This window comes from Pieris brassicae, chromosome 1 (genome assembly GCF_905147105.1).
Source record: "Pieris brassicae chromosome 1, ilPieBrab1.1, whole genome shotgun sequence".
Classification (NCBI taxonomy): domain Eukaryota; kingdom Metazoa; phylum Arthropoda; class Insecta; order Lepidoptera; family Pieridae; genus Pieris; species Pieris brassicae.
In genome coordinates this window covers 15,051,184-15,069,160 of record NC_059665.1, presented here as the reverse complement: position 1 = coordinate 15,069,160, position 17,977 = coordinate 15,051,184, and the positions used below count along the sequence as shown (strand labels likewise).

General features: G+C 32.3%; 2 protein-coding genes and 1 long non-coding RNA gene across 3 annotated transcripts; 2 read left to right on the top strand and 1 right to left on the bottom strand.

The window, feature by feature from the left end:
- Positions 1-682: 682 nt before the first annotated feature.
- LOC123714659 lies at positions 683-5,201 on the top strand. Its single transcript, XM_045669024.1, has 7 exons — positions 683-895; positions 1,504-1,711; positions 2,170-2,378; positions 2,588-2,681; positions 3,599-3,727; positions 3,981-4,204; positions 4,928-5,201. Exons 1-7 carry the CDS (start codon positions 717-719, stop codon positions 5,160-5,162), a joined length of 1,278 nt encoding a protein of 425 aa, XP_045524980.1. The 5' UTR covers positions 683-716; the 3' UTR covers positions 5,163-5,201.
- An 898-nt stretch (positions 5,202-6,099) lies between these two features.
- LOC123714667 lies at positions 6,100-6,660 on the bottom strand. The gene is made up of 2 exons (XR_006754343.1): positions 6,276-6,660; positions 6,100-6,193 (listed from the first exon to the last, which is right to left on the bottom strand). It is a non-coding gene; the product is annotated as an uncharacterized LOC123714667 (long non-coding RNA).
- Positions 6,661-6,815: 155 nt separating this feature from the next.
- Positions 6,816-16,492, top strand: LOC123713115 (tetratricopeptide repeat protein 5-like). Its single transcript, XM_045666628.1, has 8 exons — positions 6,816-7,012; positions 7,504-7,636; positions 8,000-8,223; positions 8,455-8,754; positions 10,231-10,416; positions 11,436-11,614; positions 13,497-13,641; positions 14,032-16,492. The coding sequence occupies exons 1-8, from the start codon at positions 6,944-6,946 to the stop codon at positions 14,149-14,151; spliced, it is 1,356 nt and encodes a 451-aa protein (XP_045522584.1). The 5' UTR covers positions 6,816-6,943; the 3' UTR covers positions 14,152-16,492.
- The last annotated feature ends 1,485 nt before the right edge of the window (positions 16,493-17,977 follow it).

Genomic DNA, 17,977 nt, shown 5'->3' with positions numbered 1-17,977 from the left:
TTATTATGATGCGAGTGGGTTGTTTTCAGTTGATATATATTTTTTGTTTATGTTTTTTGTTCTATACATGCTAGCGATGGATAGCGGTAAAATCGAAAGCAATTAATGAGTTTGAAACAATTATAATTTTAATTACCTGCTGCATAAAAACATGCGTTGGAACGACTACCTCCTTGCAGTTTAAAAAAAATATGATTTACTTTTTGTGATCTTTTAAATTGAATATCGAATGCATTATCTTTAAAGTCTATAACTCTAATTTTTGTAATATGTGTTATTCAAATTTCGACGTTATACATGCTTTCAAGCTAGCTTTGATTGGGCGCGTTATTATGTAATAAATATGTATTTATTGAATATCGAAATGATATTTAACGTTCTAAAAGAAATCCCAAACTGCGTGGGTTTAATTTAGATATTATATGTGAAGTTGAACAGCCCGATATAAAAAGTTAATAGGAATACTACGAACGCGATTATACCAATTGCTTTTAACTCTGTTTGTTAAGCTTAAATTCATTGTATCATATCGGTTTTGTAATGTTTAGAAGGAATGATACCAGTAAAGTGCTGTCAAAAACTGTTTTTTAAAAAGTTTAACATGCTGTGATTAAATCAATTCCGATGTCATTTTATGTTTCCAGCTGCTTTTGATTGACAACTTGACATAACAAAGTGCGTTTCAAAGCAATATTTAGATTTTTTAAAGTTTTATTATGTTTTGCGAAGATGCCTGTCTAGGGAGATCTTGTGGGTTAGAAAAAATGAGGAGTATTAATGATAAGCTGAACACGGAGGTTGTAGAACAAATAAATGGCTCTCAGGAGCTGGTGATGCTCACAAACTTTGCTCGGGAGTCAAACGAGTACCATTATAAGAAATGTCTTCAAGAAAGGTAGATAAGGCTCCTCACTTTATATGACGCGGAATTTAGACTTCTAAAACTTATTAGTATTACGAGTTTTTCTATCGTGTTGTGATTTTTTTATAACTTTGAAAATCTACGGAGGCAATTATCTCCGGGGACAATATCTTACAAGGAGACTATGAGAGACTCGACAGTTGTATTTTTGGACCAGAAATTCCGCGTTATCTAAAGTCTGAATACAATATACCTATAGGTCCCATTTCTGTAAATCCGTTTGCAGAATATTAATATCTATCTAAAGATACCAGGGGTACACAAAAGTGTCACGTTACGAATGGAGTGTGAGCTAATTTCATTACTTGCAATTTAGAGCCACATCTACTTGTGAAGAGTCCGTAATAATGAAGCATGGTTACCAACCCTTACGTCGGTATCATTGATATTTTTGATAAGTGACTTATAGTCATACAAAACTGTTTTTTTTCGTAAGACATCGAATGATCGAATCCGTTGGATTTTTGCATGAAGACACTACAAGACATGGATGCGGTCAACATACACCTACTAAAAGAAAAATATAACGCAACATCAAACTGGAGTATGGTGATATTTTGCATTGATTGTTTTTTTTTCAGAATTTCAGATGTCAGCTGCTGGAGATGGGTGCTTGAAGACCTTTCGAAACGTCTTGATGAAGCTATTCGAGCCCTGAAGTATGAGGAAAATGCACTACGAGTAGTGGTTGAGCGTATAAAGGATGAAATTCAGACTCACTCAAAACAATCATCAAGGCCTGGTGCCATGAATCCTCTTTGCGATGTAGTCGAGGAAGCAATCAAGCAGGTATAAATTATACAACAATCTGTGTTCAATTGTAGTAAAGTCGAAGATTATTGTAAGTATATATAGTGGAGTGTAAATGTATTATATGAACATATAACTGAAATAGAGTATTTTTACCTGATGAATATCTCCCTAAAGTCAATTGACAATCACATTTTAAGGTTTTTACTCATACGTACATTGCTGCGATATGGCAAAAATATATTTTTCCTTTGATACATAGAATTTGTAAAGTCGTGATTTTGTCGCCGATTATTATAATTATTTTCATACATTCGTTTATTTCAAACTACGCACACAGCACATAACATTCTCAAGGTCATCAGATGAAGTGCGTAATGTAGTGTTTTTTTAGTATGCAAATTTTTTTTAAATCCGATGAGAGAAAAATTAAAACTGTAGACCAAACCCTTACATTTTCTTTAGGTCTTTCATAAATGACATGGTCAATTTTACAGGAATATAATTTCCTAAAGGAAGAAAAGAAAAAATTTGAAAGCCTTATTCCGGAACTGGAACTACAAACTGCGAACTTGGAGAAGACCAAACAAAGAATAGACAACGATATAAACGTCAAAGACCAGGCTATTAGCGTGGATGAAAACTGTGTGGATAAAAATTATTCAGATGCAGTTGTTGATGCTAATTGGAAAGAAAAAAAGAAGAAGTAAGAAGCATGTCGTAGCTTAGAAATAAATTACACGTTACGTCACCCAGCTTTGCCCTTCATTAATCGCAAAGCTGGACGACGAGGGTTCGATTCGACGTCCGATTACGTTTCTGGTCAAATTGCGGTCATACACCTGTCTATTTATATAAAAGCACAGCGCCTGCCGCAGATATGGCTAAAAATCTGAATTTTTCATATTTTTACAGAGGTTTACCGATAAAGAAATGGGAAAAGCGATGTCTCACTTTGAAAAGAGCTGGATTGAGAGCTCTGAGTAATTCTATTGTCACACGACAGCAAGTAAGTAGTCACGGTGTTTACAATTACAAAACAATCCTTCCAACAATAAACAAGTGGTTCTAAAGTCATGGTTCGCTTTAAATGTTTAAAAAACCTTAATCCTCGTGATTGCTAACATAAAAGCTGTAGGCGTTAACTACAACTAAGATTCTACACTTTCGATTTATTAGAATTGTCGCCGATTAATTATCAGTTTTTATTTTTTTCATTCATTATTGATATTATATTGTTATTACATTTAATAAACTGGTTGGCTAATGCTTAGGTTATTCGTACGTTCATGTGACAGAAATAAAAAAGCTGAAATATCAGACATATATGTATCATATTAGTGTTCTTACACTAAGAGTAAACCTCTTAGTGTTTACACTACACATTTCCATACTATTTGTATTTACTAATAGGTAGCAAAGTGGAACTAAATTGTAATGAACAGGATAGACAAGTTATGTACGTCATTGTTCAAGTCATTTGCCTAGCAGTTTGATTAAATGGCTGAATATCATTCAGGCCGCTGTTTGACCGGCGCTGTTTAATAGAAAGACTAGGATATTAATTGAACAGCGAACTAAGCTAGTTGGCTACGACATACACACAATGATTTAGATAAATCTATGATGTCTAAGATAAAAAGACGAAACAAGAACACCGTTTCATGGGTTTCATTCTTCATGAAACGTTTAGAAAACAAAGATAATCTATAAATAATAGATCTTCAGGAACGTATCTCCACGATGGTTATTAATATAACATTCAATTGAATTAAAGCATCATTACGTATTGTTTACGTGCATTGTTCTTCATAAATATGTATTACGTTTCAGTTAATAAATATATTAATTCTGATCCAATTTTTCTGTTATATTTTTCGTAAAATTCATAAATTTCAATGATACTTTTATTTATTCTATCCGTAGGTTAGAGGAGCGAGGATCCAATTGTCTTACGCTGCGCAGGCGATGTCCGCTCGTGTAGACACAGTATTGAGGCGGCGCATACATTCAAACGCGCACAAGTTAGATGACTTAAAATGGCAAAAGGAAGAGGTGGGGAAAATGTAGTTGGGTATTTTGATCTTAACTAAACATTTTAAGATCTGGCTTATTATATATTGAGATCGATCGTGGTGAGCCACATATTAGAATTATTATACAATGAAGAATCATCATAAGTGGAGTTGTTAATTCGTAAGCAATTTCGTGCTTACTTTATTTAGATTATGAGCTCAGAAAGTCAGTCATTAAATTGAGATTCTTATTTATCATATTATTACAGCTAACCAGATAATATTATTTAAAGGCAATCCGCGACCTCAGATCCCTTGAAGAAGAACAAGCGTATTCAGAACAGAATCTTATAGAAGTAATGAATCAGGAGAGAGTGGTTGCGGCCAGAATTATGGATAGAGCGAAGAAACCGAGTCGCGAACTAATTATGGACGAGGCCAATCGAAAATTAAGAATTCAATTGTCCCAAATACGGACATTTTCTAAAGAGTTAACAAATAATATTGATAGAATTGTGTAGGTAGCCTTGTCTTGTTATAGTTTAAAAAATAGTTTTTATAAATATAGGTTCTATTAGGTTTGAAAAGAAAGAAAGAAAAAACTTTATTATGACTATAAAAAGGATAGTTAGGTAAAAGAAAGTGCATCAGGATTCCCAGTGTCGTTGGTAGCCGTTTTAACGGTACTTATTAATTATATTATGAAATATATTTCTTTAAATTCTCGAAAAATGCAGTGTATGTCTTAGAAATCTGTCCTTCTTGCGGAGTATTATCTAATTGTATTATTATTATTATCTTTCGTAAAAAAGTACTATATATCTTAGTTTATTTAAGGCTTAAATTTAGGCTTAGGCTTATGTCATAATTTTAGTGAATGCATGCTAAGCTTTGGCAAATATTATAAAAATTTTATTACATGATATCCTCTAAAGCATAATTTCTCAAACCCACGAAAAAGCTAAAAAGTTATGTAAAATTATAATACTATGTCTATTTTTAACGAATCTTCTGTACCTATTTAGTAGCCTGGTTTGTATTTATTATTTTTCAAGACTGCGACCTCCTTTTAAAACAAACTCGACCCCCTGCTTGAGGAACAATACTCTAAAGTCTAAAGTATGGTTTAAAAGCTCAGTGAAAAGGTTACGGGTAGATAAAGGTACCACCAGCTTTAGAACACTAGAATGAGCAAAACAAGCTCTGAAACACCTGAATTTTAATGATGACCAATTTTCAGATCCCTCCAACATGCGGTGTCAAATGCAATATCAAAAATAGATTGCACCTTAAATGATCTATCACATATATTAATATTGGATGAAGAACGATTATGTTCAAGAACTGGTGAGGAAGAAAAGAAATCATCAAGTACAGTATCAATTTCATCTCACTCCAAAATGAAACCACAATCTTCAGAACAGCTTACTGTAATACAGGAAGAGAATGAAGATGATTACCCTTTTGATTTTTGATTAATTTTAATTGTAAATGTTATTAAATATATCTTGTTTTTAGAACTGTTATGAATATTATCCTAGTACTTATCATATAATAAAATCAAATTCATGATTATCTATAACATTTTGGTATAATATGATTTCAATACACTGACCCATACATGAGTTTTATATAACAGCTTATTGATACTACTTATAAAGCATTCTCAAAAATATGTGAAATGTAATATTTCTCAATCTGTAGGCAAACGAAATTGAGGTTTAAATAAACCTCTTAGTACTTTGAGTTTTTAAGCATTCTTATGCCGTTTCCCTTTAATATGTCTTTCCAAATTGTCAATATTACAAGATACTAGTGTTTTACACCTATTACAAGTTGCCTTATCTTCAGTAGAATTTGTAAGATAATTATCAATTACTATGTCTTGACCTTCAATTAATCTCACTATTTTACTTAACTTGACATAATGTTCACTATCATCAATATGATCAAAGATCTTTTCTATATAATTTGCAAAGTATTTTTGACAGATTTTACACCATAAGTCTGCATTATTATCGTCAACAGAGAAAATACCATTGAATGGTTGTAGGGCCATTGCTTTTGATCTCATATGTGTTGGACTTTGAATGTGACTTTTTATATCTTTTACTGTAAAGCCCACAAACTGATCGCATATTGTACAGTGGGACCTTGTTCCTTGTTCTGTTGATGCCCAAGGCTGTAGAATCATTGAGGGCAATTCAATAAATGCTCCGTCTTTTTCAACAAAATTACAAATTTCTTGTAATTGTCCCTGATGCTTAGATGTCTGTATGTGATCTAGATCTGTGATTTGGACATAGCACAAAAGGCAGCAATCACTAAGAACATTATTCAGGATCAGGATTTTCTGCAAATATTTTTTTTTGTGTTTTTCACCACTTATGTGAAGTTCAATAGCTGTATTTCTATTTTCCAAGGAGATTTTGCATAGGATGCAAAGAACTGAGTTACCATCTTGTGTCTCAATAATATCTTCATAGTATGCCATATTGATCTGGACCTGTAAATTTTTCAAACCGAGGTTAATCAATATTATAGATTACAAATATGTTTAGTAAAGTTCAATAGGATAATTGACTTACCTAGTTTATTTAATTTGTCTACAGAACTATTACTATTATTATTCACAACAATCTGCAAGTGTACAACTTTTTGGAGGCTTGGCTTTGGATTTGACAAAGAATGCGTTCCGGATTTGGACTGATTAAATTCAGTTCACTTCAGGCTGAAGCACTCTGCATAAAATATGATTGTTGGGAAATTCCCGAGGCTCGAACACATTTGTATTACATATGTATTTTTATATTATTGTATAAAAGTTACACAAACTAAGTAGTTATTAACAATATATAATTTCAAAACGTCGGAACAAATTTTTGTAAATAAGTTGACAACTCATAACACTGTTTATAAGTATGTATTTATGTAATTCTCAATACTAAAAACCGAAGGCCTGTACTCTGTAGTCCGTACTTTACCAATTATTGGTATCAAATATCAATTCGACATGTGTTGTTTGGTATAGTCTGTTATAATAATATTGTTCCCAAATTACAGATTGTCAAATAAATTAGTGTTCTGAGTTTGCTGACTTATATCAAGTATCAAAGTGTATTCTGTAATCGTTACTCGCAAGAAAATATTTACAGTTTTCAACTATTATTTAATTTAAATTTTCAAAAATTCTGTTTTAAGTTTTGTTTGGATAATTTTGTGATCCTCGTGATTATTACTTATCTTATAAAAAAACATGGCTAACGGGGGTGAAGAACATTCTGTGTCGGTGGACAAAGCGAATAAATTTATTGAAAATTTATCGGTAAATATTTAATGTTGCTTAATTATTATATATACAATATAATTTTTACGATGATCATTTCCATTTTCATATAATTAATTAAGGAATCCAGCCATCTTGCTAGTCAACACACAAAAGATAGACACAGATGTATACAATTAATAAACATTTTTTAGTTTACTTTAAAGGATTTTACATAATAAATCACAAATTGTTTTCTTTTATTATGTAAAATACTTCACACCAAAGCTTTTTTACGCTGGGATTTATCTATAAAAATTTGAACACCCAAATTTATAATGCTAATGCAAAATTAAGCCTTAAACTTTCTCTGTATTTCTGAAAGAAACTTACTTTAAGTTAAATGCCGATCAGATTCCACATGTTTTATGTTTTATAACTACTTTTGACATTGCTTAATCTTACACAGAAACCTGAAGAATGTTCTCTGATATTTCAATTATTAACTAAATAATTGGATCTTATTCTCCTGATTAATATCTTAATTTCAGAAAGAGTTACAAGAATTATATTCTTATCGTGATATGTTCTTTGAGAACCATCCCATAGAAATGGCAAAAAATAAGCATAAATATGTGGAAGAGAAAAAGGACAAATTAGTAGAGAAATTTGAAAGTGTTGATGGTAAAATAAATAAAATCTATTGATAATTTGTCCTGCTTTGCTGTCAATATAAAATAACATGTATTCTAAATATGTTAATAATATAATTTTTCTTTCTAAATATAGCATCACCTTATTGTTATTATATTTATAGACTTATTGGATTGTCTACCTTTCATCTCATATCATTATTATATTATAATAGGTTATTAAGTATAAATAGAGAAAAAGTATAGGCCACTTGGCACTTATAATTCTTTATGTTTCTTAATGTCTTTATTAGAAGTCTTTTGTAGCATTTAATCAGATCTTGTTGTAAAAAAGAACCAACTAACAAATTCTCAGAGGTGGCCTTAAGCTTATGATTTTTTTCATATGTTTTAGTGGACACTGAAATTCCATTTTCACTTAGAGCCCAATTTCAATATCTTAAAGGGAGATGTTATAATGTGAGTATTAAATATGATGCAAGAGCTACGCAATCTTTGAGTAAAGCTGTTAAATTAAACCCACATATGGTTGAAGCGTGGAATGAACTTGGGGAGTGCTATTGGAAAAATATTAATGTTAAAGAAGCTAGGGCTTGCTTTGAAGGTGCCTTGAAACATGTATGTATTATTTTAATATAATTTACTATCCATTCATGATTAAACTGCAAAAGTAGATTTCAATTGCATATATTTCAAATCGGATATTTGTATAATTGCTGCTTTTGAAAAAATTATGGTTAGTATTATATAAAAACTTTAACTAAAGCTTTGAGAGACCAACAGACACATGTGATGCACATCCCCAGTATGTGTCCTCAACCTGTGTGTGTGATTTATTATTTTTTGTAGGAAAGAAACAGAATAACACTCCGTTGCCTCTCCATAATACTACGGCAGGAAGCTGGTGCAAAGAAAGATGGTGAAGCGACACAAATGATACTAAAAAGTGTTGAGTATGCTAAAGAAGCCGTTTCACAAGACACTGCAGACGGTCAGTCATGGATAATTTTGGGCAATTCCTACCTTTGCCAATATTTCACAGTGTCACAAGATCCTGCAATTTTAAAGCAATGCATGAGTGCATATAAACAGGCCTACACAGACCTAATTGCAAGAGGCCAACCTGATTTGTACTATAATAAGGCTATTGTAAGTATAAATAATATTAAATCAAGTAAAAAAATAAAGTTAAGTAGTCTGTTTATCTTGTGAGTAACATTTTTAACACAACATGCTGTTAGGTTTCGTAAAATTTTTCAAACTTAGTAATTTTCTAATGTTGTTTTTCTGCACACATCAATGAATGCATGATACCATTTTAAACATATTACAAGAGGACTACCCCCAAATTCTTTACGTAATACTTGAACGCTCTCTAATGGTTTTTTGTTTTTGAATTTATCTCTTTACATAAGTAAAATACATGTATCCCATTGCTTAGTGTAATACAGTCGAAGTGAAATGTGCCCATACCAGTAAATATAACACCCATCAGAAAAAATCGTATTACTAACCCCGGGCTGGCATTAAAAATTTCGTATGATAAATTATTTAGAACTCTATAGCAGTCGATATTGATTTTTATACTAAACTGAATTTAGAATCGGTAATAACTTCCAATATCATACCATATTCGATGTTTTACAGTTGTTCAAGTTTTGAGACCTACAGATACTTTTACATTCTTAAATGTCGTGTCACGATGTTTGTCCGCGATGGACTCCTAAACTACTTAACCGATTTTAAATAAAATTGGCAAACCGTGAGCAGTCTGGTCCAACTTAAGAGATAGGATAGCTTAGATCTTTAATTATAGTCGCAATTTTATTTTATTGCAAATTATTTGTCTATAATTAATTGACAGTCGCAATTATCTGTTAACTCCAACAGATTCTAACACATGTCGATACTTTTCGACTGGATTGATTAAGTAATCAATAGATGGCACTGCTATGGTAAACCGAAAAACGTGTCATATAAGCTACAATTCAATATCATGATTACCACGTGTTATTGAGGCTAAAGTATAAATTAAATTTATTTTGTAGTAAACGAAATACAGCATAGCCAACTACGTGTTACTTAGACCGAAGTGTAAATCAAATTCAAATTATAGTGACGATAATACAGTAAAATTATTCTTTCGTGTCACTGTATAAAGGCTAACTAAAACCACATTAAGGAGAAACGAAGTTCGCGGGGGCAGCTAGTATATTATATAAGGTTCCAAATGACAATACATAATGGATTTAACATCCATTATCTTTAGTATATGGCCTTTGAAGTTTTGTGGTAATACAGAAATTTATGGAACTATGTATTATAGCATTCGTATTTTTTATTACTATTTTAATATTAACCTAATTTAAAAAACGAATATTATAAAAAAATATATCCATATATATTCTAATATCCTGATATCGATACTTCTATTTCGATAGCGAAAAACAAACAGAATATATTTGGAACTGCTGTTGAAAGTTGAAATATACAATTATTTTCAAGTCATTTTATAACTTCATATCAAAACCACAATGTACAAACATCCATCTACATGCGTCTCCTCCCTTTTTATGACTAAACAAATCAAAATGTATGAAATAAAAATACTACTCCAATTTTCAGGCATTAAAGTACGAAGAGAAATACAGTGAGGCCCTAGATACATTTAACAGGGCGTGTGACCTGGACCCTCTGTGGATGCCACCGGATCGCGAGCGCACAAAATTACGTCAGTTTTTGGCCAGTGCTGTTGATTTACTGCGCACACGTGGCAAGATTAAGTGCAAACGCCTTGCTAATATGCTACAAGTAAGTATAGTTAGATCTCAGTGGGACGTACGAAACAAACAAATCGTTTCGTTTGGCTCTGTTTGGTTATCAGTAACTCTTGTGTAACGCGCGTTGACATATCGCTTGACAAAGGGAACAAAGACAGGATTTTTTTTCAGGAAAAATAATAGAAGGTAATTCTATTATTACTAGCATACTAAGTACATAACATATACAATTATATATATCTTTTTTTTAAATGAAATCTTTTTTCTCCTATTCGACGATTTAAACATTGTGGTTATATATTTAGTGTATATAGTTAAAAATAACTTACTGTACATTACAGTAATCTAATGATACTGAAAAGGCGTTTTATGATTGTTTAAACATAATTACCGACGACACAGTAACGTCACATTACGACGGCACGTTATGACGAATGTCTAGAACGTAATAATCGATTACCAATCTTTTCGCGGAAACATTATGACGTTGGTGAATCAGTGACATATACACCTCTTTATTTGGTTTGTAGAACGTAATCTTTGAAGCTTCTGAAGAATTATTTTGATGAACTCGATATCTAGGCTATTATCAAAAGTGTTGCTCAAACGTTGTCATGTAATACATGTGGAGAAATGTTTCTTTCTTTTATATTTTCATACTCATCGTTCACAATCTAAATAAACGGTTTAAGATATCGCTTGTAAACACCTCACGCAGAGTTGGATAAGCTCCTGAGACCTAACATGTAGTTACACATAACACACACATTCACGCAAATGCACCCACACATTCTTTTATGCACTCGTGTTGAGAACAGTTTAAAAAATACAAAAATATGCAAATATAACTTTTAAGTTTTGCTATCGAAGAGCTGGGAAAGTTTCCCAGGTACACGCACAGGACACAGGTAGTTTTTACTTAAAAGGATTCCCAAATCATACACATTAAAATACAATAGATAAACACAATTTATTTATTATGTATTATTACGAAAATCATACATTTCGCAAAATTATTTTTTATGACAAATTCTTAAACAATATTTTCAGTCTGTGGACAAAAAAATGTTAGGGGACTACTTGCCTGACCAATTCGTGACCCTTGGTGCGAGGCGAGATGTTTACCTGGAGTTGGTAAGAATAAATGCCCTACAAGAGGGTTCCAATGAGAACAAAGTCATCTTGGGACGCGTGGTCGGCTCCATACATAGCGAGAATGCGGTGCCCTTGTAAGTATATCCTTTAGAATGATCTATAAAGCCGAATACGCTCATTCAAGCCCCTCTCTATCATCTTGAATATCTCCTATTAAGCACATATTGTCTATCTCCCTCTTTTCTATGATCGTTGAAGTGCACGGATTCGGATGCTACTTGTGGTGACTGGTCGTACTTGAATTCGTGTATGCGGTGATGTTAGTTATTTTTGACTATTGTATTTGCGTGTTCCCACGAGAATGTAAGTGCGTGCTCGTATTTCACCATGCCTCCTGCTGATGTCATGTGGAACATGGTGTGATGGTTGCAGCTCCTTACAAATAATGTGTAATAAAAAAGAACTTATTAAAAACAGTGGCGGAGTGTTTATAGCCAGTTCTTCTCTTCCGTTCTACGGCCTTGATTTGAGAACGCGCAGTAAATGTAAAATTAAAAGAATTTAATGTAAATTTCTTGTTTATTGACGTTCATAAGTGTACATTGTGTTACCTATATGAATAAATGATTTTTGACTTTGACTGGGAAATTGTTAACCATGATACGGTATTGGCTGCTTATCATGCATATGTTTCATCTATTATAAGATATGCAATTATAGTTTGGGGAAATTCAGTCGAAATTAAATGGGGTATTTAAGGCTCAAAATAAATGTATTAGAGCAATATGTGGAGCAAGATGTATTGATAGTTGCGTACCTTTATTTAAGAAGCTCAAAATGTTATCTCTTGTATTGATATTTTAGAAATGTCCGTATTCGTGCACAGAACGATACATATTTTTAAGTCGAAGTAAGAAGTAGACATGGAGAGAAATTCGTTGTGCCAAAAATCAACTTGGAACTGTTTAGGAAAAACACTTTTAGTATGGCTATTAAGGTTTACAATAATTTACCAAAAGAATTAATAGATCTTCCGACTAGAGTCTTTAAAAATCGACTTGGAGTATTACTTTTGGAAAACATTTATTACTCAATAAATGATTATTTACTTGAGACACTGAAGTTGATATAAATTTGATAACGTATGATATGATATGTACGACACAAATAATATAAGAATTTACCAATTCATATGACTAATAATGTAAAATGTAAAACTCCTTTAAAGAGAAATTTGCGCGTCATTGTGTGGCAGAATATGCGAACTTACTTTATTGTACCACCTTATACTTTTTTGTATCATATTCTTGTATAAATTATTATAATAACAATTTGTTTAACATAGTTGAAACACCATAATTTGCAGCACAGGTACATATCATAGTCTGTAGGTTATGGATCTTATTCCTGGTGACACAACTATGGTTTCGCGATGTAAGACTTACCAATCTGCGTTTCCATGAAATTTCAAAAATCAAAGAAAAGTCTAGAAATTTGTCAGGTCACTTAGGAACAAATCTTATAATAAGCGTCTGAAAGCTCTCGACCTTACTGATTTAGGAAGTAGGGGATTAATAGGAAATCTCAGTGAAACCTATAAAATTCTCACTGGCCACTATAATGTTCCAGGAATTGAGAAGTTCTTTATTTTAAGTGAACATACACATTTGAGGAGTAGTTCTATAAAACTGAAGACCACTCAATATAACACAAAGTCCCTAAAAAACTTGCTTGCAAACCGAGTAGTGGCGGACTGGAATAGGCTTCCGGAAAGTGTAATTAGTGCACCCTCCTTGAACTCTTTTAAAAAAAGGTTGGATAGTTTCTCCAAATATCCAAATACGCGCGCATCAGCTTATTAAGCTGCTAGTGTGTTTATACACATAATAATAATAATTCTTTAATTTTAAACTTCTAAATTACATTTCTTACGCGTTTACTCTAAAACAAAAACATCGTGAATGTTGATACATTATGTGTTAAAAATATTGTTAATTATTTTTGTTTGGATTTCAGTGCATTCGCCATTATAGATGACAGTATGAAGTGTGTGTTAGTAACTGCATACAACTGGGCGGCCGGAAGGGGCACCCTCATTGGGGACTGGGTTGCCATCCCGGAGCCGCATTTGAAATCTCATAATGTTGTCACACCAGAAATGGTAAATCTTTTTCTATTTTTGTCAGAAAACTTATGTTCATGTCCATAAATTAATGAAAAAAGTTGAGCAACCTAGCGTAGTTACACGGCAATGATAAAAATGTTATTTAAAATCTATAATCTATCTAATCTCCGTCTAATTAACTAATATACTCCATTGTCTCTTTCTGTCAAATTGTGTTTACCCTGCGTTAAAAAGAGACATGAGTACTGACACTAAAAAATTAGTCTAAGTGATTAATTTTTTTATTCAATAATGGGATATGTATCTTATATATGCGTTTGAACTGTCAGAATCTGATGTCGGTAGAATTCGTAACAGGCTCTTCGTAATATGATTAATTTTCATACTTCAATTATATTTAAGTAATTTATTAATAATTTGTTTCAGAAATACGTTTTCCAGTCGATTCGTGTCAATAATCCAATGAAGTTATTCGTCAATGGACGTCGCGTGGAGCGTGCACAAATTGCGGGCACGCGCGTCTCTAGTACGTACGAGATGCACTGACGTCTATCTGCTTTCTTCTCGCAGGCCCGATTGACGTAGGTGCGAGAAAGATAGCTATACTGGATACTTTGAATTAGCCGTTTTCAAAGTGGAATGATAGGTTTGAACTTGTACCAGAACTTTATAAAATTATGACATTTTTAAGCTTGGTAAAGAGTTATGCTGGTGTTGTGACGGTAAAAATTTTATAATATCGGGAAATTATACATATGAGAGAGGCGAAAATATGGATATTTAAATGAACAAAAGACTATTGAAACATAATTTAGTTGGTGACACATTACGTATAACGAATCGTTTCTCAAGTGTCGTCTCGAGCATGGGCATGTGTGTTAAACTTGTGTAAAATGCTTTGACAGCTCTTACTAGATTAGAGTTTTGTGTTCTTTAATGTGCGTAACAACCAAATTTTATTCTAAAATATAACGCATCAACATTAATTGAGATAATTTATTAATGTAATAGGACTTATATTATAAAATAACCTTTCCAGTTTTAAAATAAGGTTCAGTATCTGTTGATCGATGTCATTTCCACACAAATCCGTAGTAATAGATTGATGTTAGGTAGCGTAGAAATGTGTCAAAACTTGAAAAATGTACGGAACTAAGCGCTGTGGATATTAGTGCTTACCAACAAAGCAAGATGGATGCTTAAACTTAAAAATATATCTCAAATATTATGAGAGGGGCCGTTCAAGTATTACGTAAGCACTATAGAAGAGGGTCTTTAGTTGGTTACTTGGTGATTACGTCAAAAGTATTTTTTTTATACACATTGTCTAGGCTTGAAAACACGAGATGGGTTTTCGGAGATTCGTACAAAAAATTAATACGTTTATGTCCTTTTATTTTTGAGACCTTTGCTTACTTTTGCTGACAAAAGGAGGGGGGGGGATAAATTACAGTAAATCTGCTTACATAATATTTGAACGATGCCAGAGGTCTTACAGAACAGTTATAATCTGATCTGAAAAAAACCTAATTATACGCGACGTTTCCAGTAAATTGTGTATTATAGTTCTATCGGTGGTGCTAAGCGAATTGAGACAGGTCTTTAGTGTTGCACGGGCGATGGAATCGCAATAGTTGTTAGGTGTACGTAGGCAATATTCGATAATTTGGTTGAAAAATATTCTCCTTCTGTGATCGTAGCTTATTAACAATTTGTCGCTTTAGTTACTTTGTTCTCCTTTTATTTATTGTGTTTAGATAAAATATTACTCATTGTTAGTGTTACTTTAGGATTCAAAATAATTCTATAGAAGAACGTAACCTTTGATAATTCATAATGTAAGTGTGATTTCAAAAATGTATCTACACCTTGACAATGGACTTTATAATTGTGAAACAAGCCGGTGTGTCCCAAAATTATTGACATATATAATAATAATAATAGCTTTTATTGCTGTAAATACTTATCATAGTACATAAATATGTGAAGTACTATATTCACTAGTAATTAATAGGCAAGCCGGTTAATTTCTATTTTGCAGCTTGTTCTTGGACATAGGCCTACACTAAAAGCTTACACTCTCCTCGGTGTCTAGCTTTACGTAGCCACATAGGGCCTCGTTTTCTTTTGCCTTAGCAAGGAAGCCATTCCGTTGCTTTTTGCGTCCATTTATGTTTGTTTTCTCTTATAATGTCTTGTCCATTTCCATGTCAGTCTTTGACTAGCATTTCTAAACTTTGTCATGTCTTTTCTTCTAGTTTTGCTCTACCTTCCGATGTCAGACTTAGTGCGCTCCTTTCGATACTAATTTGACATATGCTCGGTTTGTTTTCTAGTTAATCAGTGACCAGGTTTGACATGCGTTTATCGGGCACGGTAATATAGCACCAAAGACTTTTCTCTTGTAAAACAATTCAAAATTCCGTTTCTCATTACTTCTGACAGTGACAAGTATCAAGTATTTGACAACTGACATAAAAAAAATGTTGTTGGATGTTTTTTCTAGAAATTATTTACATAACATTGGGCTTTTATCTAATTTTTATGCTTAATATAATTATTTAACCTAAAATATATGCATTGGAAATCCATAGCTTGTAAAGGTATATGTGATCTGATCATACGAATTCATTGCCGAGTGCCGTATTCTGAATGACTACAAATTCTATAGAATATGTAAAAAATTTATGATGAGACTGGTAAACTCTACACGGTGCGAAAACGAACTTTATGTTTGGGGAAGTAAGGTCCTGCAACCTAAAGGTTTCTTGGCTGGCTCAAAGTCGTGAATTTGTATATGTCGCAGTAAAGTAGTTGAATCCTCTCTGATTAATTGAATCTCTAGAAATTTAATTAAAAATCGATATTCAATCAATTCCCTAAAGTTCCGTCAGACAAATGAGTGAACGAAACGTTTAACGAGTTTCCTAAACGTTCCTAGGCAACAAGACTAACCTAACCTAACCATTTACAATAAAACAAAACACGGAATTTCCAAGCTCTCAGTTGTCACACCGAAACAATAACAAATGAAATAATCATGGCTGAGTTTTACATTGTTAATCAACACGCTGGCTTTCGGTCAAACAGATAGTTAAACGTTTTCGACGCTGCTTTATTTAAATCAAAACGCTAGCGACTTGATTGAATATCGACATTTAATTAACATAACTAACATGCGACATATGATATATATGTCGCATTCAGGGTATGACGTCATCGCAGTGATTGTAGATGCCGCTAAATGTATATTTTAAGAAAATTGTCGCATTTGAAGACAATCAAGGCAAATATTTATATTATACATGAAATTGAAAATATCACAATAGGTTTAATGATTGTCTGATAGCCGTACAAATTTTCATTCTGATACTTTTGTAAATATATTGAATGCACATCATAGAAAAACTTTTATCTTAATACTATATATACAGCTATTGTGTAAATACGGTGACAGGGTGGAACTGAAATGTTGGGCGTGTACGAATGTATATTTTTTCCTTTGATGATGAAAGCATTGTTAGACAAGACAGATAGTTCGATGTTTAGAGAAACCAGAATTGTTCTGGGTGGTAGGAGTACGCCTAGAAAATATCAATGACTTTGAAATGTGATCTCCCCGTGGATAGCCTCCAAATTCTATTTATGGAGAAACCAGAATTGTTCTGGGTGGAAGCCGTATTATTTGCGCTAAAATAAATCTTTTTCTCTCATACTCAATATAACTTTATTCATATATGTAAACAAGTACACTTATGAACGTCAGAAAAGAAGTACTTTACTACCAGTTCGTAAGCCAAAGGAGTAGAGCAGGCAAGAAGAACTGGCAAGAAACGTTTCGCCACTCGTTTTAATCGCTAAGTTTTGAGTCATACAAATTGTTTGAACTGGAGCAAATCAATCCCAAGGATTAGGATCATTTAAATATTTGTAAAATTTATAAAAAGCTTTATTAATTAACTTTAACTCTAAATTAAGGATCTGTTACAACCTTATTCTAATGAATATCTGGTTTGTATTTTAATGTTTATATTAAATATGTTTTAAACCTATAACGTAATAATTAAAAAAATACTACTTGTTATATAATGTTAATAATTTGATTTAATATATAAATGTAAAAATAAATATTTTATTAAATATATGTTAGTTATGTTCGACTGCATACAAAAAGCTTTAACAAAACGCAGGACGCACTTCGCTGTCATATCTTAATTTTTTGCTTATAAAACTTGAAAGTAGATACTATATACTACTGGTTATTAAATCTAATAGGACCTGATTTCAATATGTATCTCAAGCCACAAACTAATATTAACCACTGTCCAAAGTTAATAAATAAATAAGAGTATTTTTAATTAGATTTAGCGTT